This window comes from Giraffa tippelskirchi, chromosome 2, assembly GCF_054371585.1.
Source record: "Giraffa tippelskirchi isolate mGirTip1 chromosome 2, T2T-mGirTip1v1.2.pri, whole genome shotgun sequence".
NCBI lineage: Eukaryota > Metazoa > Chordata > Mammalia > Artiodactyla > Giraffidae > Giraffa > Giraffa tippelskirchi.
This window is the reverse complement of record NC_137276.1, coordinates 76,455,294-76,479,088: the sequence shown is the minus strand read 5'-3', so window position 1 is coordinate 76,479,088 and position 23,795 is coordinate 76,455,294. Positions and strand designations below refer to the sequence as shown.

At 41.8% G+C, this 23,795-nt stretch overlaps 1 protein-coding gene across 1 annotated transcript in view; it reads right to left on the bottom strand.

Moving 5' to 3' along the window:
- Positions 1-16,561, bottom strand: part of LOC145537992 (uncharacterized) — a 279,729-nt gene extending 263,168 nt beyond the window's left edge. The window contains exons 1-2 of the mRNA XM_081569171.1: positions 16,499-16,561; positions 15,215-15,290 (exon numbers count right to left, since the gene is read on the bottom strand). Of these exons, the coding sequence (XP_081425297.1) occupies positions 15,215-15,269 (55 nt within the window). The 5' untranslated portion in view covers positions 15,270-15,290; positions 16,499-16,561. The remainder of the gene's footprint in view (positions 1-15,214; positions 15,291-16,498) is intronic.
- Positions 16,562-23,795: the final 7,234 nt, after the last annotated feature.

The window sequence follows — 23,795 nt, the reverse complement described above, 5'->3', positions numbered from 1 at the left end:
TAAATAAATATACGACAAACAAATTACTAGAAGAAAGAAACCGAGGCTCAGGCATCAGGAGGCCTGTGTGCCCATCCTCTAATCAGTTGTTTGTCCTGGAGTAATCATTTCCTTAATCAGGATTTCAGTTTTTCTCGGGCAGGGATATGGAGAAGCAGTTCTTTCCAGCTGTTAAAAGCAAAAGCTTTCAACATACCTTGCCCTGGATGTTCTTAAGCTTTGAAATATGTTCCAAGAACCCTACTGAGAAAATGCCTTTGCTGGGTGGAAGTAGCCAGATTGATTACAACTGCGTGACAGTCACAGAAAACATTTAGGGCAGCCACTTCCAGCAGCTTCAATGATTGCTCCTGAAGGGAAAAGGAGAGTGAGAATAAACAATACAGCTAGTTTTCATAGCTATTTTTCCAGATCAAGCCAGATTTCAGCAAAATCAAGAATTAAACAGGCAAGGCTTTTTCATTCTCTTATTTTAAAGGACTTATTAAAAATTTTAAAGAATTCTGGTTTTGCCTTAAAGAATTTTAAAAATTCTTCTTTTAACAATTTGGTTTAATAATTTTTAAAAACAACTTGTTAGTTATAGAAATAGGACCTATGTATAGTGGAAAATAATAAAAAGCAAATGAAAAAAACTTAAAAACATCACATTTTTACCATGCAGAGATCACCCCTATTACACCTTAGGGCAAGTCATTTGGGGTCATTTTCTACATATATTTGTATGCATGTTTTGGCTGACATGAGACTATACACTATTATCTATTTTTTCAATGAATAATATTTACTGTAGCAGCTAATATCCAGATAATATTCAAATTTTCTGAACTGACCCCAAAATTTCCTTTAGTCAGTTTGTTCAGATCAATATCTGATCCAGGATGATTCACTGCATCTTTTCCTTTTTCCCTTTAGTCTCGTTTAACTTAGCTACCATGAAATAGATGGCACCAAATATCCTGGGAAATGCTCCCCCCCTTCTGGATTTGGATCTGTCTTTGCTGCTGTCTTACAGTGTTGTTTAACTGTCCCTGTACAATAGAAGCTCAGTCTGAAGGGTTGAACGGATTCAAGGTGCATCAGGAGGCTGGAAATATCTTGGCATGACATGGATGGTGCCAAGTCTGATCCCTCGATTAGTGTACTGACGGTCTGGTCTCACACTGTGCTGTACAGTTTGTGCCTTCTTCTGAGCATGTCTCCCCCAAATTCATATGCTGAAATCCTAACCCCCAATGTGATGGTATGAGGAGGTGGGGCCTTTGGGAGGTGACTGGGTCATGAGGGTGGAACCTCCATGTTGGGATTAATGTCCATATAAAGAGGGAGAGCCATGTCTCCCTCCCTGCCAAGAAAGGATACAACAAGACATCTACAAACCACACAGTCCTGGCCAGAACCCAATTGTGCTGGCACCTTGACCTCAGACTTCCAGTCTCCAGAACCACACAAAAAAATTTCTTCTTGTTTGTAAACTACCCAGTCTAAGGTCCATAGATACAGTGACCCAAATTGACTAAGGCAAACACCATGTCAGTATCAGCTTCATCATCATCATCAGGCACCCACTTTCAGAGTCATTTTGTACCTCACTTACCTCATCTCAGTCCTAGCCCTAATTATCAACATCAGTGAATTCTTAGCAGGTCCAAATAAAGGCCTTTACATGTTCTTAAATTCATTTAATGGGAAGAGGAAACTGAGGCACAGAAATCTCACCAGTAAACATTCTGCCCAAGTTACACAGCTAATGAAGAATAGAGTTTGGATTGGAATGCGTGACAACAGTTAAACATGTCCCCTAAGGCTTTGGTGTTTGGAGACTGAGGCCTCTGGATACTGACTCTATTTATTGCTCTTTAGTATGAGCATATCTCTGCAAAAAAAAAAAAAAAAAAAAACTGATGACTTATTTTTAACAGAAATCTGTGGGATGAAGCAGTCAATCATTAAGAGTGGGAAGTTACTCAGGAAGAGTCTGCCAGAGACTAATGGTGTGACCAAGGCAATCAATTGTCTCTCTCTGAACCAGTAAGGAAATTGCAAACGCTCATACTTTTCTGCCAGAAGTAAATGATAAAGGGATAAAGGAGTATGGGTGCCAGATAATAGGGAATAAGTGAGGTTATGGAGGTTAAGCTTTTGCCCCATCTATCTGTTTTCTAATGTCATTTATTTTCAACCAGTCCTGGCCAAACCCACAAGTCTTAGTAAAATTCATCTGCAGGTCGAGTGAATGCAGTTTCCAGGGTGTATCACCAACGGCCAGGGGCTAATTCCTGACTTGGAGCAACTGAAAACATGAGCTCAACATTTTACAGTAACAGCAGCTGGAGATGCCAAGTTCCCTGGCTAAGCCAAGTCATCTGTGAAATGTGGACACAATTCAATTTAAATAATAGAACAGTAGCAGCCCGGATTTATGTTTCTTTGTGACTCTCTGCTTAGTTCAAATTGGACCCACTACACTGCCTGATTTCTCAGCAGGCAGTTAGCCTGTAGGAGATGTTCCATATCCAATAACAAATCTCATTTCCTCTCAGACTCAAGGAGACAACAAAAGCCAGATGGCCCTTCAAGGCTGTTAATTATGCTCAAGGATCCCAAGATGGACGCAGCCTACTTCAGGACTTTTTCCTCTACACCACAAGGTGGCGCTGAAACACAGGAAATGCTTCTGAAGCTTTGGGCGTCACCTGCTAGCAGTGGGAAAAAAGGAAAGCAAACAACTCATCTGAGGTGGCTGAATTAAAAAGAAGGACACCAGCTCAGGAGGCCTAGCAAGGAAGGTCTCAGCATGCAGCAATTCCCAGTTAGACTTCTAAATCCACAGGTGCCCAAGTTTCAGGCTGCAGGTAAATTACATCTGAAAATGCAAAGCTTAAAGAGCAATTAAGTCATGCTCTGGTTTGTTAATGAAGCCAGCATTAAGCAATGGGGCAGGTAATTAATGTAATTGAGCTCCGAGCTGAAAAAGCCACCGTCTCTTGTCATAAATTCTACACCTGTTAAGGGATGTGTGCGCATATAGGTGAGCTGAACAGTGGGGAAAAAACCCCGGGAAGATCCTGCAGAAAATCATAGACAACTGGGAGGTCACCTCCCCCAAAATCCAGGAAGTGGAGAGAGAAAAAGAAAACAGCCTTCCCCACAGTCTTTCTAGACCTGTGCTGTCATACAGTACCCACGTGTGTCCACTGGGTACTTTCTGACCTGAGAAGGGCTGTAATTTCCAAATATACACTAGATTTCAAAAAAGGGTAAACTATCTCATTAATCACACTGTGTATTAGTTACATGTTGAAATGACAGCATTTTGGATCCACTGAGTGAAATCAAATATTAAAATTAATTTCCCATTTATTTAGTTCCTAAAAAACTGTAAATTACATATGTGCCTCTCATTGAATTTCTACTGCATATTGCTGCTATAGAAGCAAGGGCTTCCCTAGTGGCTCAGATGGTAAAGAATCTGCCTGCAATGCAGGAGACCCAGGTTCAATACCTGGGTCGGGAAAATCCCCTGGAGAAGGAAATGGCAACCCACTCCAGTATTCTTGCCAGGAGAATTCCATGGACAGAGGAGCCTGGCAAGCTACAAGTCCATGAGGTTGCAAAGAGTCAGACACAACCGAGCAATTAACACACACTAGGAGCAAGGCACTGGTACAACCGTATTGTTTGTAAAATACTGAAATATCAGTGGAACGGTAACCCTGCTCTTGTCCCCCAATTCCTCCTTGGGTTCTCACTGCTTTGGCTGCTCAAGTCCCTCAGTCTTGCAGTGCCTGCCACCCAGCCAGCTCGTGGTAAGCCCTTCATTTCCTTGTGTCCATCCCAGCAACCCCAGATCGACCCTGGATCCACAAAAAAGTTGATACTCCTGGTGGTGGTGCTAGCCCCCTGCAGACAAATGCCCTGTGTCCATCTGGCCTCCACCTAGTCATCCTGCCTTGGGTGTTGGTGAGAAATGCAGACTTCACGGTGACTCTGCCTGTCAAATATTTTGCATCTCACCTCCACCTATAAAGCTTGCACTTAGCTCCATCATGATTTTTCTCAATTTGTGCTCTGTTCATATGCTGGTTTCCCTAAGTATAACATGAGCTCATGCGTGGCAGGGCAAATCTTAACCAGCCTTTTTTTTCCCTGTTAGCAGTACCGGGAGTAAATGAATAGATACATGTTGCACGTATGTTCTTTGTATATATGTTGGTGAAAGTAAGAAATGGGAAGACTCCTGAGCAGCATCAGGAGGTCACACGGTGGTCCTCAGATCAGTCTTCACATCTAGAAAGGAGGCTGACTTCTCCTTAAGAGAGTTCAAGGTCAGTTTCCCCCTTGGGGTTATGCTTCTTGGGAAAAATGAGGAGTGGGAAATCTCTGAAGGGTTTTCAAGGTGAAGAAAGAATCTACCAGTTTGTTCTGTTGAAAATCCTCATGGAATAAGATGACAGAGTCACTTTTAGTCTGTACTTCAAGGTCTCAATCTGATTCTTCAAATCCCTGTTCAGTTTCTCACCTAGAGTTGTCTCTATGAAACCAAGTTCCCCTAAAACCAAGTTCATGATTAATGTCTCTATCCAAAACTTCATTCCCATTCTTATCTTCAATCCTGCATTGAGCACTAATCAAGAGTTAGATGATTGAAGTTGTTGGTTGCCGATAACATCATTAATGTACTGAAGTTGCTATTACAGACATCATCACTAACAAACACACTCAGGTCCCTTCTACAGGGCAAGACGAGCTAACAGGGCCACGAGTGACGGAGCACCTAGCCAGAGAATCCTAAACCAGAGACATCCTGATTCCTGAAACCACGATTAAGAAATATCACAGAAATGTCACAATGATTAATCCCAGCCTCCATATTCTTCTCCCTTAAAAAACAAACAAACAAAAAAAACAACTCCTCACTCCAAGACCAAGCGGAGTAGACTTGAGGCTCACCTCCCACCCCCTCACTTGGCACATGCGATAAGCACTGTACCTTCCGTCCCACACCTGTTGTCAGCAGACTGGCTTTGCTGCATGTCAGCCAAATGGACCCAAGTTCAGTTTGGTAATATCTCCAAGCGGTCACTGGACTCAAAATTTCCAGGACACAGGACAGTTAAGTTTTCACTTCTCAGACTGTAAATTTGAAATAATCCTTTCAGCAAAAGGTCTTGGAAATGAAGCCATGTTAACCTAGATCTTTGAAAGAAGAACAGAGATTCTGCCCTTGCTCCCCAGTGATGAATCCCTTGTCAGCTTGAAAAGACTGGATTACTGCTCCCCCTTGGGGAGAAGGAAACATGTCCGCACCTCTCAGAAAATCAGAGGCCCCACACCTGGCAAGCACAGTGAGGCTTTAGTACTGTGGAGAGGAAAAACTCCCTCAGGGCTCTCTCTCAGCCCTCCAATCACAGCTGCTGTGGAGCTGACAGAGGGTATGGAGGAAATGGTCTGCCCATAGACGTATACAGCACTTGAAGTGATCCCCCAGACTCCCAGGGCTTCCACTGGATGAGGCAGAAGCAGCAGATGTGAGCCCACAGTAACACAAGCAGAGTGGCCGTGACTAAAGAGGAACATCGTGCCTTCCAGATAGGACCCCAACTGTGGCCAGCCTCACAATTATCACCCTTTATCGAGTGCTCATGAGGCCCCAAGATGCCTGCTAAGGTATTTCCAAACCTTACCTCAATCATCATTCCAAACAAAGAGATGAGTACTTTTATCCCTACTTTACAAAGGAGGAAACAGACGCTCAGAGGGGTTAAGCAACTTGCTTAATATCATACAGCACATCAGTGCTGAGGTGTATTGAAATTCAAAGTCCATGTTCTTAATCACTATAAAATGCTACTCCTCATACATGGGAGGTATGGATTAGCCAAGAAAGGACTATGCAAAACTATGCCTGGCAGAAAGGTAAGTCTCAGCAGCATCTCTCTACACAAGTGATGTGGAGGGGATGAGACTCTGCGATGAAGGAGGGGAAGGGTACCACCTTGCAGCTGTGGGGGTCAAGTTAACACCTGAAGACTCCTGTTTGAATTCATGTGGCTGACTGGGGGGCTGTTTGATACCCCTCCCTGACTGGGGAGCATGATACCTGGCAATCAATTGTGAATGAGAAAGACAGTTGTGGTCACCTACTGGTGAAAGGTACAGAAGAAGGGGAAGAAAGAGAAAGCTCATCAGGGTACATATACACACCACTTCAATCTAACCTTCACAACACAGAGGCCCAGAGAGGTTGACTTTGTAATTGTTCATGTAGTTAGTAGGAAGCAAAGAAAGGATCCAACCCAGGACACAATATCCCAAGTAACAGGTGGCTGCCCTAGAGACCTTTTTCAAACCATATGATCCCAATAAAGTCTTTTGCTTTGTCAGTGTGTGTCTCCTCAGACAACTCATTTTCCAGTGTTAGACAAGAGCCCACTCTTAGGCCCTAGAAGGGGTCCCTTTTGGCAACACCATTGCATTACTGTCATCTACACTACCCTAGGCTATAAATTCCTGGAGGGCAAAGACCTCTCCTCTTTGAATTCATGCATGCAATAAATATAAAGCACCTAATAACCTCCATTATAACCACCCACAAATGAAGGAACCAACTCCAATCTCTTAATTCCCTACAAGAAGTTCAATACTTTAATTTTAAACTTTTTTCAAATACAGTATTAAATACACGTGCACACACATAAAAGATTTTCAAATGGTCAGAATAGAAGGAAGGACAAATCTCCTTCACATTCTAGTTGCACAGTTGCCCTAACCTTCAGAAATAGTCATTATATCTTATTCTAGATCATTCCAGACATGTATGCATAAGCAAGCATATCTTATGTATATACATGAATTATATGCATATGTATTATGAATATATATATTCCTGCATATATGTATATATCTACATATTCCTCCCGTTTACATAAATGGAAGAGACTGTGCTACTTGGGATTCCCAGGTGTCTCAGCATTTAAGAATCCGCCTGCCAATGCAGGAGACGTGGGTTCAATCCCTGGATTGGGAAGATCCCCTGAAGAAGGAAATGGCAACCCACTCCAGAATTCTTGCCTGGGAAATCCCATGGACAGAGGAGCCTGGTAGGCTACAGTCCATGGGGTCACAAAAATCAGACATGACTTGGCAATTAAACAACTGTGCTACTTATTCTCCATTTGCCACTCCCATTCTCAATCCATTTTACATCCTATTTGCCCCAAAGAGGTGGCCCCTACGTACTTCATTACTCAGTCTCCCTTACTGGCTGGTTTCCAGTTGAGCTTCCAATGACTGGCACAGAAGGAAGGAAGCTGGAGGATGGAAAGAGAGAGAGGTTTGGGTATTGCTTCTTTCCCTGTCCTGGTCCCCAATCCCTGATGGTAGCTGCACACCTCCACACCTAAAGCTCCAACATGCAACCCACACTCCAGGCTCCAGCATTCAGCCCCTTCAGCTCCAAGGATGTACCTTAATCTAGGTTTCCTGGAAACAGACTGAGATGGAGAGGTACACGCACATAGCTTAATGAGGAGCATCTTAGGAGATATAACTGTAAGGAAAGGAAGAAAGCAGGACTGGCCAGAAGAAGTTAACATGAAATACAGTTCAATGAGACCTCCAATGATGCTACAGGGAGCTCTGGAACTGTGCCGGTCCTTCAGAAATGTCCCAAATTGAGAAAAGGGGGTTGGGCTTTTGTAGGCCTGCATCAGATAGTTATTGGCCATGGCCATCCCCAGGACAGTGTAACCTGAAAGAAGCTGTCCTTTGTGATGGCTAAAGGCAACCATGTGAGCGGACAGCTGCGAGCCAACAGCAGTTGATATTCCCAGCCTCTGGGAACAGGTGCATCAGCCCTAGAAAGGAGACCTGGGTGGAGAGCCTCCATTTCCACTATAAGGAGGCAGTGGCTTCTCCCACTGGTGCTGGTGTCTAAGTGCCTCTGCCCATACACAGTCCATTCACTACAGTCTCAACATCTGAACCAGCTGGGGAAAATTTTGTTTCCCAATGGGATCCTGAGGATCCTGACCAACACACCTACAATACATGAAACCCCTGCCTCTACTCACACACACACACTCACACTTTCATTTAAAATGCCTTGAAACACATTCCATCTCAGTCTATAATTGTCAAATGGCTGCACTGTGATTCACTGCTTCAACAGAATATAATGCAATTACCAACTTCTTAGATACTGAGGCTAATTCCAGCTTTGCTCTTGCAAACAATTCTGCAATGAGCTTTTGTACACACCAATAAGAAAAGGATAAATGCCTCATAGTGAAACTGCTGGATCAAAGAGTATGTACCTTTTAATTGTGATAGATATTGCCACCATGAATAGTTTACTTCATTATCTGTTATTGTGAGTATATGAGAGTGGTTATATCAGTACCACATTTGTTCACTACTTTCAAGGCACCCAGCTGGATCTGAGATCTCCCACGTACATCCACCTCTTACCCTTCTCCTTCCTCACCTGCTCCACATGACTTTTTGGATATATCCTTATTACTGGTCTGCAGGGAGAACCCAGTAAGACAAGCACGGATTTGCCAGCCATTTTTCCCAGCATCTTTTTGTCTTTCCTTCATGTAGATTGACCTGTGATGCTGACTGTGGCCTCAAGGCCACGTGTCGAGTGTGATGAGTGAGGGAATTTCCATCTGTTCTCTCTCCTCTCAGAGTTCAGATCCACTGAGTAATTCCATCAAGTGTCTAGAGCCAGAAAACCGGAAGTTCATCTGGAATAATGAAACCTGGCATGCGTAAATGCACCATACTGTGTAATTAGTAATCAGACCAGCGCCCCACATTCTACACATTCTCACACACTCTATATGGGTTTGCCGCTTGAGGATACTAGCAACCTCACAGTGATGCCTTTTTAAATAACAACATCTTAAAGGAGGCATGATCCATAGCAGAAAAAATTCAGCTTCATCAATTCCACCACCTCAGCTCCAAATTTCCCCTTTAACGCCCTCCTATCCAAACATAACATATAGCTGCATTTCATTTGTTTTGACTAGGGACACTGATATGTAAATTATACTCTCTAAAATTAGTTCTGGAACATTCTTGGAAAATGGAAGAAAAGTTATCTAATTTCAGGAACATAAAATGAAGGGCCTCCTGTCATTTTATCTAATGCTTTAATCTCTTGGTTTCAAAAGGAGCTACGCTTGATTTTAACAGAAGTGGAGTCATCCAGCGCAGTCTGAGAGGTTTGTCAAAGCCCATCAAATGCTGAGACACAACCAGTGAAAAACAGACAATCTAACCTAGAAGAGCCCAAGAGAAGAGAGCAGAGCTTAAAGTTGATGACTTTCAGAAACCAAAGCAGGGCAGGGAAGCCTCAGGCTGTTCAAGAACCACAGTAAGAGCTAACTGCTGCCCTTCTTTCCCTTCCTCTTACCAGGAACACATGACACAGGGAAGCAGATCTAGGTTGTGATCACTCCAACTAAGTACAATAGTGCTGATTTGGCCAGTGGAATCTGACTGAATGAAACAGTCAGAAGTCCTAGGTGCTACTCCCAGCTCTATGCTCTAAAGCAACGCCTCAGTCACTGGAGTGGAGTCCTCAGCTTCCTCCTCTGTAAAATGCTGAGAGCATCATCTGCCTGGGTGACATCACATGGCTTTTATGAGGATCCAATGAGATACTGGCTAGGAAAGCAGTCTGTAAACCAGGAAGTGCTGTACAATCAAAGAGGGCTATTATTTTCTACCCTCATCCAGGGCACCTGCCGTTCAGCAGGCCCAGTCAGAATGATTTGTCCCAGTTTACTTCACATTATAGAGAAAATTTTCACAGCAGAGAAGGCCAGCAGCCACTTGTTAGACAAACACTTCAAGGTGGGTCTCCAGAACTGTGGATGAGTTTGCAATGGTTTGCGTACAGCTCTCTCAGGTTATCCCCAGAGGTGATTAACATGCATGATCAAAGTTAGGAATTTGGTTTTGGCCACAAAACAAAGTAAAACTAATTGGCCCTGTCTTGAAGGCTCACAGAGGGACAGGAACAGTAATTTGGGGCTAATTAACACCAGGCCCAAGTCACTTCAGGCTTCCTTGGTGGCTCAGTTGGGAAAGAATCTGTCTGCAATGCAGAAGACCCAGAGTTGGGAGGATCCCCTGAAGAAGGGAATGGCAACCCACTCTAGTATTTTTGCCTGGAGAATTCCATGGACAGAGGAGCCTGGTGGGCTATAATAGTCCATGGGATCACAAAGATTATTCATCATACGTAAGAATAAACCTCCTTAAGAGTCATTTATACTCATGATCTCTCATCACCCATTCTCTTTTGAACCTGCTCTAATAAGACCCTTCTGTACTGACTGCTTCTCCAAATGAGTTATCAAGACCATCAAAGGGTCTAGGAATGTAAATTGGTACAGCCACTATGGAAAACAGTATGGAGGTTCCTCAAAAAACTAATAGAACTGCCATATGGTCCAGCAATCCCACTCCTGGGCATGTATCTGAACAAAATGATAATTTGAAAAGATACATACACCCCTATGTTCATTGCAGCACTACTTACAATAGCCAGGACACGGAAACGACCTAAACAACCACGAATGGAAAAGGAGATATGGTACATACATATAATGGAATACTACTTGGTCATAAAAAAGAATGAAATAATGCCATTTGCAGCAACATAGATGGACACAGAGATTATCACACGAAGTGAAATAAGTCAAAAAGAGAAATACAAATACCATATGATATCACTTATATGTAGAATCTAAAATATGACATAAATGAACTTATCCACAAAACAGAAATATACTCACAGACATACAGAACAGACTTGTGGTTGCCAAGGTAGAAGGAAGCGGAGAGGGGTAAGTTGGGAGTTTAGAATCAGCAGATGCAAACTATCATATATAGGATGGATAAACAACAGTCCTACTATACAGCACAGGGGACTATATTCAAAATCCTATAATAAACCATAATAGAAAAAATGTGAAAAAGAATATATATGTATAATTGAATCACTCTGCTGTGTAGCAGAAACTAACACAATGTCGCAAGTCAACTATACTTCAATAATTTTTTTAAAAAAGACCACCAAAGGATCTCCACACCACTCAAGCAAACAATGCATCAGCATCATTTAACACAGTTGATCACTCTCTCCTCCTTAAATCACATCCTAGTTTAGGGGACATTATTCTCTCTTCTACCTCCTGTTTTACAGAAATTGCTCCTTTTCACCCTCCTTCGTTGGTTCCATCTTATCTTCCAAATTTTTAAATCATGGAATATCCAGACCCACTCCTTGCTCTATCTAGACTCATCCCCTAAAAATCTCCTTGTGACTCATGGCTGTACTCCAAATGCACAAACATGACCCTAAACTTTGTGCCTTTCCATCCAACTGCCTGCTCAGCAGCTCCACATGAATGCAGAGTAGCTTTCTCAAGCCTGACACATCCAGAGCAGAATGCTTATTTCACAGCCTACAAAACATCTCTGCAAACAGTAACTCCATCCTTTCGGCTACTGAAGCCAAAAGTCTTGACATCATCCTTGCCTCTCTCCTCCTATCATATCTCATACCAAATCCATCAACAGATCTTCTTAGCTCTACCTTCAAAGTAAAACCAGAATCTGGTTCCTTTGCAACACCTCTCATCTGTTCCACGTCACTTCTTAACTGAATCACGACAACAGCTTCCTACCTCATCTCTTGGCTTTCTGCCCTTGACTCCCCACAGTCCATTTTCAACACAGGAACCAGAATGATCCTCTGAAAACATTATTCAGATTTATCCCTTCATTTTTCCCTACCTTCCTCCGTCCCTTTCTTTCTTTTCTTTCCTTTCTCCCTCTCTCTCCTTCATCACTTTTATTTTTTTTTAGAGTTGTCTCAACCTCATTGAGAGAAGAAGCCAATATCCTTTTTTTAAGAGAAAAAAGTGATTTTTATTAAAATTAAATCTTCTGTTCTTGGAACACACTGCTAAGAGAATGAAAAGGCATGTCACAGACTAGAAGAAAATATGAGAAGCCAACATCCTTACAACAGTCTATAAGGCCCTAGAAGAAAGCCTGTAAGCTCCTCCACTTCTCTGATGTCATCTCCTCTTCAATTCACCTATTCCACCGATTAGTCCTAAGAAGAGTCCTGCCTAAGGGCCTCGGCACTTTGTTCCTTCACCCAGGCCGATTTCTCCCTAGATAGCCATTAGGCTTGTTCTGCCTCGTGCCTCTATTCAAATGTCACCTCCTAGTGGGATCTTCCCTAACAACTGTATTTAAAAACACTCCCCATACCCTGGCACTCTCATCCCTCTTACTCTTTTTTCCACTGTATGTGTACAATGGACACACACACACACAGAATATATTTGCTCTTGTCTCTCTTCCTTACCTAAAATGTTAAGCTTTGTAAGGCCACCATATGGCAGACACATAGTGGCCATTTAGTTTTTTTTATAATAAATAAGAGAATCCCTTGGACAGAGGAGCCTGGCAGGCTATAGTCCATAGGGTCGCAAAGAGTCAGACATGACTGAAGCAACTTAATACACACACATTTAAGCATTTGATTATTTTGAAGCTAGCATATCATGTGACTTCTTAGCAGATGATTTCAGATTTTTAAGTTGTATTCCATACTGTCTATCTAGATTTTAGATGGAGAGAGAATATCATAGATTGTGTTCCTACACCATGGATTTAGTACATGTGAGAAAGTGATTTGAAAGTGCTGTCTCACGAAGTGTTATATGATATCGTGAACCGAAAATCCTTGACCCCAAATTCTCATAGTGTCAGCAGATTTTCCTCAATGTTTCCTCTTAGAAACTGTCATAAGATAGCTGATTAAAAAGATAAATTAGTTAACAAGTAGGACACTTAACTAGTTGTTCAAGGAAAAAATAAGCTTAATCCCTAGCTCATTTATACCAACATATATTTTAGGTGGATCAAAGATTTATATGTTAGTAGTAAATCTGCAAAACCACACAAGTGATTCCTTCTTCTTTCTTGCTCATGATCATTTGCCTGAGGCTTTTCTCAAGTCCCAGGGTTAAATCTTCATTAAGTCATTTTGCCAATTTAAACTCCAATGCCAGTGATTACACTGGAAATGTGCATAGGACACAATTCAGACTTAAGACTTGCCACAGCACTTCTTGAGAATGATTTCCATATTCTCAAAACCTGAAATCTGAGGAGGTACCTCCTTTCCCTATGTTGTAATTGTTTGCATGTGATACCTAGAACAGTGGTGGCTCTCTGAGGCCAGAAGAGTCAACCTAGGAGGATAAACTATTGTGCTCAAGATTGCAAAACAAAAAGATATAAAGAGACTGAGTCCTTGATGACATTGTTGGGCTACAAAATTAATGCTCTGACTTTCCTAGTACCAGATCTTTATTTTGCTATGCAAAATAAATATTCTTAATATATGCACAACCTTTAATTTGACATTCTACAGCCTATAGTCAAAAATATTCTGATACATTTTTAAAAACCATCTTGAAGTTGAGAAGGCCTTCCTAAGCATGACACAAAACTCATAAGGCATAAACAGAAATATTCATAATGTTCATGCCATGACACATAAACTTTATATTATAATTACAAAAATAAGTAAATAAAAATCTAAAACATGCATATAGCTAATATCTAAAATATACAAATTCTTAATTAAAATAAATTTGAAAATATCCAATAAAAAATGAATCAAACAACAACATTTAAAAGCTTCAACATAGCAAAGGTGTCATGAACAAAGTTAAGGAGACAAATATCAAACTGGGGAAAAATCACTTTCAGCTACAGTACAAAGTGTAAATAGCCCTCAAATATAAGAAGTTTCAAAAAATAAAGAATAAAAAGGCCAGTAATTCTATAGGAAAACAGAGTTTACAAAGAAATTCAAATGTCTCCTATACATATGAAAAGATGTTCAACTTCACTCACAATAGGAGAAACACCCATTATCAATAGTACTGCACAAACCTGGTATCTAGTTGTCACTTAATCACACGGAGAGGGATTATCTCAGGGGACTAAAACACAGCAATCTGATTTCACATCTCGATTAGGTTACCCTAAGGACAAAAAGAGCTACAAAGCAATCTTAAAGTGTTTTCAGTAATCATGTAATTCACAATAACTATCACAATGTTGGTTATATCATTATTTTTAAAATAATATATACATGTTAAGATATAACAAATACTATCATTAGAAAGTCAGAATTTTCACTACTCAGCCATAAAAAGGAATAAAATAATGCCATTTGAGCAACATGGATACAACTAGAGATTATCATACTAAGTGAAGTGAGAAAGATAAATATCATATGATATCACTTATATGTGAAATCTAAAACACAAACGAATCTATCTGTGAAGCAGAAGCAGAAACAGAATCACGGACACAGAGAAAAAACTTGTGGTTAGCAAGGGGTAAGGAGCTGGGGAAGGGGTGGGATTGGGAGGTTGGGATTAGCAGAGGTAAGCTTTTATACACAGAATGGATAAACAAGGTTCTACTGTATAGTACAGAAAACTATATTCAATATCCTATGATAAATCATAATGGAAAAGAATATTTAAAAAAGAATGTAGATATGTATATAATTGAATCACTTTGCTGTACAGCAGAAATTAAACACTGGAAATTAACTATAATTCAATCAAAAAATAAAATCAATGAAATCAGGCAAAAATATGTGATCTTCAATTTAAATAAGAATTATTATTAACTCATGATGCACTTTCTATTGAAAAATAAATATATTATTTTGTAGAAACAATTTTCAACCCACTATTGATGAACATTCCTAGTGCCAAGACTGTAGTCTGAAAACCATCCCACAGGACTCCTTGGAGGAATGACTAATTCCAGATCTGGGGCAGAAAATGCGAAAAATCAGCCTAAAATATTGTGGCATGTCAAAAGTAAAGAAACTAATAAAGATTACTGAATTTTTATCATTGGGACTCAGGAAGTAACTTGATAAGAAAATGTGAGCATTAAAAAAGAAAACTCTGCAATTACTGGAAATCTACTACCCCGAAATTTTAAATCTATGAGTTCATAATATGGTCTTCCCTCAAGACAGGGCAGGGGAACTCACTAGGGACATTTGGAGGATTCCAGAAAGCCAACCTGTTTTTCTGCAACTGATAAATAAAGACAAAGAATCAAGTATATATCTTACCTTTCTTGTATCTGCTGCTCCTTGAGGAAGTCGGTAATTTGACAAGGGGAATCATCTCTTTATAGAGGGATGTCAGCTAACAAATGAAGGAATGAAAGAATATTCACCACTTTGCAACCTCTAGTGAAATAATGAGCATAAGCAATGATCATAAAAAAGTACAAAAACCATTATATGAAGAAATTATTATGGGGAAATGTACAACGGATAATCATGCTGAACCCACTGCTCAATCTTAACACCAAAAAATTGAGGCAATCAGACAGATATTTAGACAGAAGTACACACCACCAATGAATTTTTCTTCCCAGAAAAATCAAATCTCAATGTAACCAAGCCTCTAGATGTAACTCTCAGTTTCCAGGTATCAAGCTACAAAATATGTTAAATGAAACAAGGAGGGTGCAATCAACAAGATCAAGAATATGGGAAACTCTACAGGCCAAATAAATCTGATTTATTTACCAAATAAGTGAAGAAAAATCTTAAGGTTCATAGCAACAAAATATATAAATCAAAGAAAAATCTTAAGAGAGACTGAAGATTTATATCAACCTAATATAATGTGATGAAAAAAGTGAAAGTGTTAGTCACTCAGTTGTGCCCAACTCTTTGTGACCCCATGGATTGTAGCCTGCTAGGCTCCTCTGTCCATGGAATTCTCCAGTTAAGAATACTGGAGGGGGTTGCTATTCCTTTCTCCAGAGGATCTTCCCAACCTAGGGATCAAACCCGGGTCTCCTGCATTGCAGGCAGATTATTTACCATCTTCTTTAAAATTGTTAAATATGCTTTTGGATGACAGCATCTAGAATAGCACTGCCCAATAAATATGTAATATGAGCCATATGTGTAATCTTAAAATTTCTCACAGCCACATTAAAAACGTAAAAAGAAACAGATGCAATTAATTTAATAACGTATTTAACCTAATATAGCCAAAATATTATCTAATTATCAAATAATCATCAAATATATACTCAATATTGTAAATTATTAACTGGTGCCTTACTTTCACACATCTCAAGAGCTGACTAGCTATGTTCGCCAGTGACTACCATATTGGACAATGAAAAAGGTTCTTACTAATTATGACATTCTTGCTACATATTAAATGCATGTTTATTTTCAAGGGGAGGAAATGATGTCATGAATTTCTAGGTATAAAGAGTGAGGGAGGAGAGTTCTGTTCGAGACCCTGTCTCTTTCTGGCCCATGGTGTTTTCTTCCATGAGGTCAGAGGGGTGGGTCAGATCATTTCTGAATGTACCCTCACCTCCTCACCTTTGTCAATAGATAGGAGCTGGGCCTCTGTCTGAGGCACTGGCCAGGTGACCTGAAGCACACGGCTTGATTCCCTTGATTCCTCGGATTTTGCAACTGTCCTTGGTGATGGTGGCTCCCTCAGCAAAAGTTGTGTATTGCCCAAGTAGACTGTCCTCTGAGCAATATGAATCAAACATCATGCCTCTGAGCAGACACTGGCACAGTGGCTCTGACCAGCAGCACTTGGCTGTAACATGACTAAAGGTATTAACACATCAGAGGAGAGAACACTGATTGGTCAGTCATGGTGCTGTTGCCATGGAAGCAAATAGTATCTGTGCCTAACAAGCACTGTCCAGAGGCAGTGCTTAGAGAGGTGAAAGCAGAATCAGGCTGTCCTCTCATGATGCTGTTAAAAACACACCTGTCACTCAATGAGCCACCATGGCTCTGATCCCAGAAACCTCAAACACCTTCTGATTAGTACTTGGCTTCCCACTGGACTTACCTACTGGGAAAGGGTGACCAGTAAGTGAACTGGAAAGTTCTCATACAAATTAATAAATTGGCATTTTGGCCCCAATATCCATTCTTTTGGGAATCTGAGCAACTCAGAGGTGACTTGACTAAAGTGGGACAATGCTAAAGAGCCATCCCACCTAGAGCTTCCCATAACACCTGAGGCTTCTGCTGCAACGAGCTCCAGGGCTCTGACAAGCTCAAAGAGGTTGGGAACCTTGTCTATCTTGCTCACAGTTACATCCTTGGTCTCTGGGAGAGTATCTGACACATAGTAGGTGCTCAGTTAATGTGGGTTGGGTGAATAAGAAATGAAGAGTCTGAATCTGCCACAAGAAAGATGGGCCCTCAATGTACCAAGTTAAAAGGCATCTTTGTGCTGGGACTTCCCTGGTGGTCCAGTGGCTGACTCTGAGCTCCCAACACAGAGGGCCCAGGTTCAATCCCTGGTCAAGGAACTAGATTCCACATGCCCCAACTAAGAGCTCACATGCTGCAAATGAAGATCCCGTGTGCCACAACTAAGACCTGGTGCAGCCAAATACATAAATTAGGAAAAACAAAAAGCATCTTTGTGGCATCTTGATAGTTAAGCAGCAGGCCTTGCCTTCTAATACCTGATCTTTGCCAAAGTCCTAGGAACTTAAACAGGTCAAGATTTGGTTGTGAAGTATCTACAACAATACTAGGCACATATAGGCCCTCAAGAAGGATGTCTCCCTTCCCCCTCTGCTCTGATGACCCTGTGAGCAGGGCATTATCTCACTGTACTGGGATCACAGGTGTCTTCAGTCAGGTTTCCTGGTGAAAAGCTGACTATGCAATGGAGTTTGTATGCAGGATGTTGACTGGCATGTAGAAAAAGCACCTTCCAGAGAACAGGGAAAACAGGATTGGGCAGTAGGAAAAGTTGAGCTGTTATGCAATTGCAACAGAATTTCTTACAGAAAACCCTAGAGAGAGGATAGCATTTCAGAGTTATCCCAATAGAGTCAACGAAGCCATTCATTAGTCATTGAGGCCAGGGTTACCGGAGTCCAGCTTCCCCTAAAGTGAAAGTGAAGTCCCTCAGTCGTGTCTGACTCTTTGCGACCCCATGGACTGTAGTCTACCAGGCTCCTCCGTCCATGGGATTTTCCAGGCAAGAGTACTGGAGTGGGTTGCCATTTCCTTCTCCAAGGGATCTTCCCGACCCAGTGATCAAACCCGGGTCTCCTGCATTGTAGGCAGACACTCTACTGTCTGAGCCACCAGGGAAGTCAGCTTCCCCTAAGGAGGGAGGTAATTCCTTCGGCTGAAGGCAGTGCCCAGAGCACAACTCAGCTGTGGGCCCTTAGCAACCAATACTGGCCCCCAAGGCAATGAGTGCCAAGATCCTGCAGAGAAACTGAAGAGACACAGCACAACAAACACAAATATCTTTTTCTTCCCCTAGACACACAGCACAGAGAGAACTGACCTTACAGCACAAGTACTAGTTAGAATATTGATACCATGGAATCTACTTTTCTTACAATTTATTTTTAGTTGAAGGATAACTGCTTTACAACATTGTGTTGACATGGGATCTACTTTGTGTTCTAGGAAATAACTGTGAACACAAGGCTACGTCTGTCTTGTTCCTCACCATTATATCAAAGCCTGCATACTCAGCATGCTGTGCTGTGCTAAGTCACTTCAGTCAACAGTCGTGGGACCCTATGGGCTGTAGCCCGCCAGGTTCCTCTGTCCTTGGGATTCTCCAGGGAAGAATACTGGAGTGGACTGCCACTCCTTTCTCCTGGGGATGTTCCAGACTCAGGGATTGAACCACCATCTCTAACAGCTAACCTGCATTGGCAGGCGGGTTCTTTACCACTAGCGCCACCTGGGAAGCCCTGCATACTCAGCACACATTGAGTGCTAAATAAAAATTTGTTGAATGGATACATAAATTAACAAGTTTTTAAAAGTGGCTTCTGCATTTATACTTAATTGGATAACAGTTGTTCCTATGAAACCATTAACTCCTCAGGACAAGAGGCTTTGTTAATTATTCCTGTATTTCTAGCATCTACGGCAAAACCTAGTAGTAATACACTGTCCCCTACTACTAGGAAAACAATGGCCCCACCATCACATACAAAACTGTTTTGCAGAACAATCGCTTGATAATATGTCCAGTGAGACAAGAATTCAATCTACCGTATATTGTGTATCTACTACTTTACCACATACTTCTTTTTATGATATTGAGGTTTCCTTTAAGAGAAAAGTGAGAGCAGGGATTAAAAATAATGTCTTTTTTAGAAACAATTACACACTGGACATTCTGCATCTATTATTTCTGAACGTTCCGACAGTACAGTTCACCAGTAACAAAAGCTGAGCTCAGAGAACTTAACAAACCAAAGAGCACCCATCTAGAGAGGTGGTAACTGGAGGAGCTGGGAAGTAAAAGCCCGCTCTGCCGGACTCCAGATCCCATACTTCCTCCCCCTGCCAAGCTATCTTCTTATTACTGCCTATCTCCAATGGCTAGCTTACCAGGACCCTGGGAGTTACCACTGCCATCACCGTTTCAGCAGATGCCCTGGGAGGATGCGCCTACTCACAGACCAGTCCTAGCTCACTAGGCGCTGAGGCACTGTCTCTGCTGCTACCCAGAGCCCACGCCCTTCCAGAAGATCCCCTGAGGGTGGGGTTAGGCAACTCCTCCTAAGGCAAAGTCAATGACCCACAGAGAAAATCTGTCAATACCTCGAACTTCCTGAAGAAGCCCAGCTGAAAAAGAATCTTCCTCTTGCCTAGAAACAACCCAGAGGTCTTCAATGTTCAGGTCTGTCTGGAAAGACTGGGAGGCTCCAGGTCCTGAAACAAGGTCTTCCTGAGAAATGTCATGGAGGGCTGTGGGCTGAGGTAATGAAGACCCATCCCTCCCCATCTCTCTCAACCTCTCTTTCACGCACGCACGCACGCACCACACGCAGGCACGCATGCGCGCAAGCACATACACGCACGTGCACATGTGTGCCTGCGTGGGTAGCGTGCGCGCATGCACACACACACACACACTCTCTCCCTCTCTCTCTCTCCCTCCCTCCCCCCTCCCCCCTCTGTCTCTCCCCCCCACTCTCTCTCTCCCTCTCTCCCTCTCTTCCCCCCTCCCCCTCTCTCTCTCCCTCTCCCCCTCTCTCTCTCCGTCTCTGCCCCCCTTCCCTCTCTTTCCCTCTCTCTCTCCCCCCCTCCCTCTCTCCCTCTCTCTCTCTCCCTCTTTCTCTCCCCGTCTCTCCCCCCCTTTCCTTCTCTCCCTCTCCCTCTCTCCCTCTCTCCCTCTCTCTCTCTCTCACGTTTCTTAGGCACATCCGTACCTAGTCAAATCAAAGCTGACTGCTCAGGTTCTTTGCTGCTGCTGTTTACCTTTCCCGCTTCCCAGGGCTTTGAGAACAAGGCAGAGACAGAGCTCTTTTCCTCTTATTCATCTCAGCTGGTGACGGCTAAAATGCCCCTCGGAAGTTACAGTTGTTTTCAGTCTTGGACGGTGAATGGTCCCATTTCATGGAACAAACCTATACTCTACGTACAGTTCTGTCTAGGGCTCTGTGTGTACCATGACCCTCTCACTGGCTTCAAATGATTCTTCTACCTGGTTCTTATTCTAGCTTAACCTTTCCCAGGACTTTTCAAAATGGCAGCTTCCCAGCAGCCTTAGTGGCTATTTTCAAATGAGTTGCTGACCCTGTTCCATCCTTCCTTGGAGATTGATCTTAGCAGTCCCACCTGGTTCCCTTAGGTGTTAGAGTTATCTGGGCTAGTCTTAGAAACTGCCTCTGAAAACTGTGGATGTTCGGGAGTCCAGATCTAAGCTGGACAAATAATAATTCGTCTTATCACATTGCGAATGATTCCCAGGAAGGGAAAAACAGGCATAGCTCTGTGGCTATGTAGTTTTAAGGTGATCTATGGCAGTTCAACACCTTAACCACAGTTCATTATTCTTTTTTGAAAGCGTGCTGTTTACCAAAAGTTTTAGACTATCACTTAGAGAAAACTGACAAAATTTTTTAAAGTAGGTTTTTTTTATCTTTGAAGAGAGACAAAAGCAAATAATTCTATGAAACAAGGAATATATGTAGCAAAAAGCTACTAATGTGACTGAGACCTGCTAGGAATAGAATCCCAGAGGACCTGGCAAGGAGTTACACTCCCTCAAGGGTAAATCTCAAAGGCATACTGGGCAGGCAGTGAGGTAAAGGCCCTGAGCTGAAGCCAATTAGTGCTCAATAAACAAACGGGAGCCTTTTGCTTTCTGCCCAATTTCAGTCCCGCCTTCCAAGCAGCTTGGGTGATGAGTTCTTAAGGAAAAAAATAAAAGTTCAAATTCCCATAGTAACTCAGTTTACAAAGTGGATTCTATGTGATTTGTGCAAGAACAGCGTGTGTTTTGTTCTGTTTTGTGTCAAAGCTTCTGAATGTCAATTTCAGAAAAATGTGCTGAGTCATGAATCCCTAAGGATGAAAGATTTTGAGAACATGCTTGGGGAAGGGCAAGAACTGTGACAGTTGTACAAGTTGTAGATAACAGAAGGCTTATTCTCCTAAACGCGACCCTTCAATACAAACATTTACCCCACTCCTATGCCCAGGAATACTTGATACTTGCCCCAGTACTTAGAAGTCACACACTCAAGAGTAAGGACTAGAACAAAAATAATAATAGCTAATATTTATGAACATAGGCCAGTTATACATATAGGTTATTTTATTTAATTTCCACAATAGACCTATGATGTGTATTACAAATGAGGAGATGGGCTTTCAGAGGTTAAATAATTTGCTCACCATCCCCCAGCCACAGGAACTGGAATCATAACCTTAATAAGTATGTACACCATCTTTCCAAATATTACCCATGTATTATTCATAGATCTTGGATCTTTAACTGATTGTGGTTAAACTCGTTACTCAAAGAGGCATCTTATTAACATATTCTTCAGACACAATTGACAGTAGCACAAGGTCCCAAGATTGTTACTAACAAAAGAGAAGTTGTACAGCACTGTTCATGTCAATTGTGTATTTTATGTGTTGAATATAATACTCTGTCCAAGTCAAAGAAAAAAGGAGCCATTCTTTTATTCAAAACAAAGTTCTTCATTTCCCGTAACATCCTGGGTTGAGCTAATCCTACGATGATTGCTAGAAGTTGCGGCTATCTCAGGTCACAGGACTTCTCAGCCAGCACAAGACAACTGCCATCCTGCTCCGTCATGACCTCCCAGAGCAGGAACTCCTGATTCTTGGGCTTGTTCCTCATGAGGCCTTTAAAAGTTGGTGACTGAAACTTCTCCTCTGAAGACATAGTCACCCTAGAGAAAATTAGATCACCAACTGGCTCCTAGGAGGCTCATAAGAGAGCAGGAGAGAGACAGGAAGCAGAAAGGAGAATGAGGAGCTGTTCAAGTCAGGGAGGAGGGTCCCTAACAAACTTTATTTCATACATTTCCCAAAATCAACCCTAGGCACTTGGAATGTCAGGAAATATCTTCTGAGTCACAAAAGAAAGATCATATTCTAATCAATAAAATTTTATTAAATGGTGTTTTTAAATACTCGGGAAATAGGCAAGTCATGAATAATTATCTTCATAAACATGATTCGTCTATTCACTACAGGACTGGCTTTGCAGCAACCTTCCCAGCTAGGCCCTATTTCCTAGCCACGTTAGAAATCAAAGTGCTTGCTAGAAATATTTCTCATTTTGCTTTGGGAAATGACTTCTGTATATCATTTGTACCATGACAACTATGTTTTATACCATACAGAGGGTCAGAATCCCCATCTCACAGCGCTATTATGAGGGATGAATAAAATAATGTGCTTGGAACATACCAAGAATTCCATTAAGGATTAGCAAGATCAGTATTAAGAATTCCAAAGGGGAGTCCATCCCCCTTTTCTCAAAAGGATTCTGTAGGAATGACATTTTAGCTTTTTTGGAAACTAATCCTCAAAATAATTTTGTTGTTCAGTTATTAAGTCATGTCCAACTCTTTGCAAACCCATGGACTGCAGCACACCCGGCTTCCTTGTCCTTTACTACTCCTGGAGTTTGCTCAAACTCTTATCCACTGAGTCGGTGATGCCATCCAACCATCTCATCCTCTGTATCCCCTTCTCCTCCTGCCCTCAATCTTCCCCAGCATCAGGATCTTTTCCAGTGAGAAAGCTCTTCCCATCAGGTGGCCAAAGTATTGGACCTTCAGCATCAGTCTTTCCAATGAATATTCAGAGTTGATATCCTTTAGGATTGACTGGTTTGGTCTCCTTGCAGTCCAAGGGACTCTCAAGAGCCTTCTCCAGAACCACAGTTCAAAAGCATCAATTCTTCAGTGCTCACCCTTCTTTATGGTCCAACTCTCACATCCGCACATGACTACTGGAAAAATCATGCTTTGACTATACGGACTGTTTTTGGCAAAGTGAAAACTATGCTTTTTAATACACTGTCTAGGTTTGTCATAGCTTTTCTTCCAAGGAGCAAGCATCTTTTAATTTCACGGCTGCAGTCACTGTCCGCAGTGATTTTGGAGCTCACGAAAATAAAGTCTGCCACTGTTTCCACCTTTCCCCATCTATTAGCCATGAAGTGATTTTGAATATGCTAATGTCTAAATCACCAGATTCTGGATCTGAAGTGAAATCAGAGAATTCATATTTTTACATTCAAGTAAAGTGTGACTGTAATTCAGTGCTGGGGGTATGGCGGCTAAGAAGAGAAAGAGCAACCACACTGATGAAAAACAAACAAAAAAAA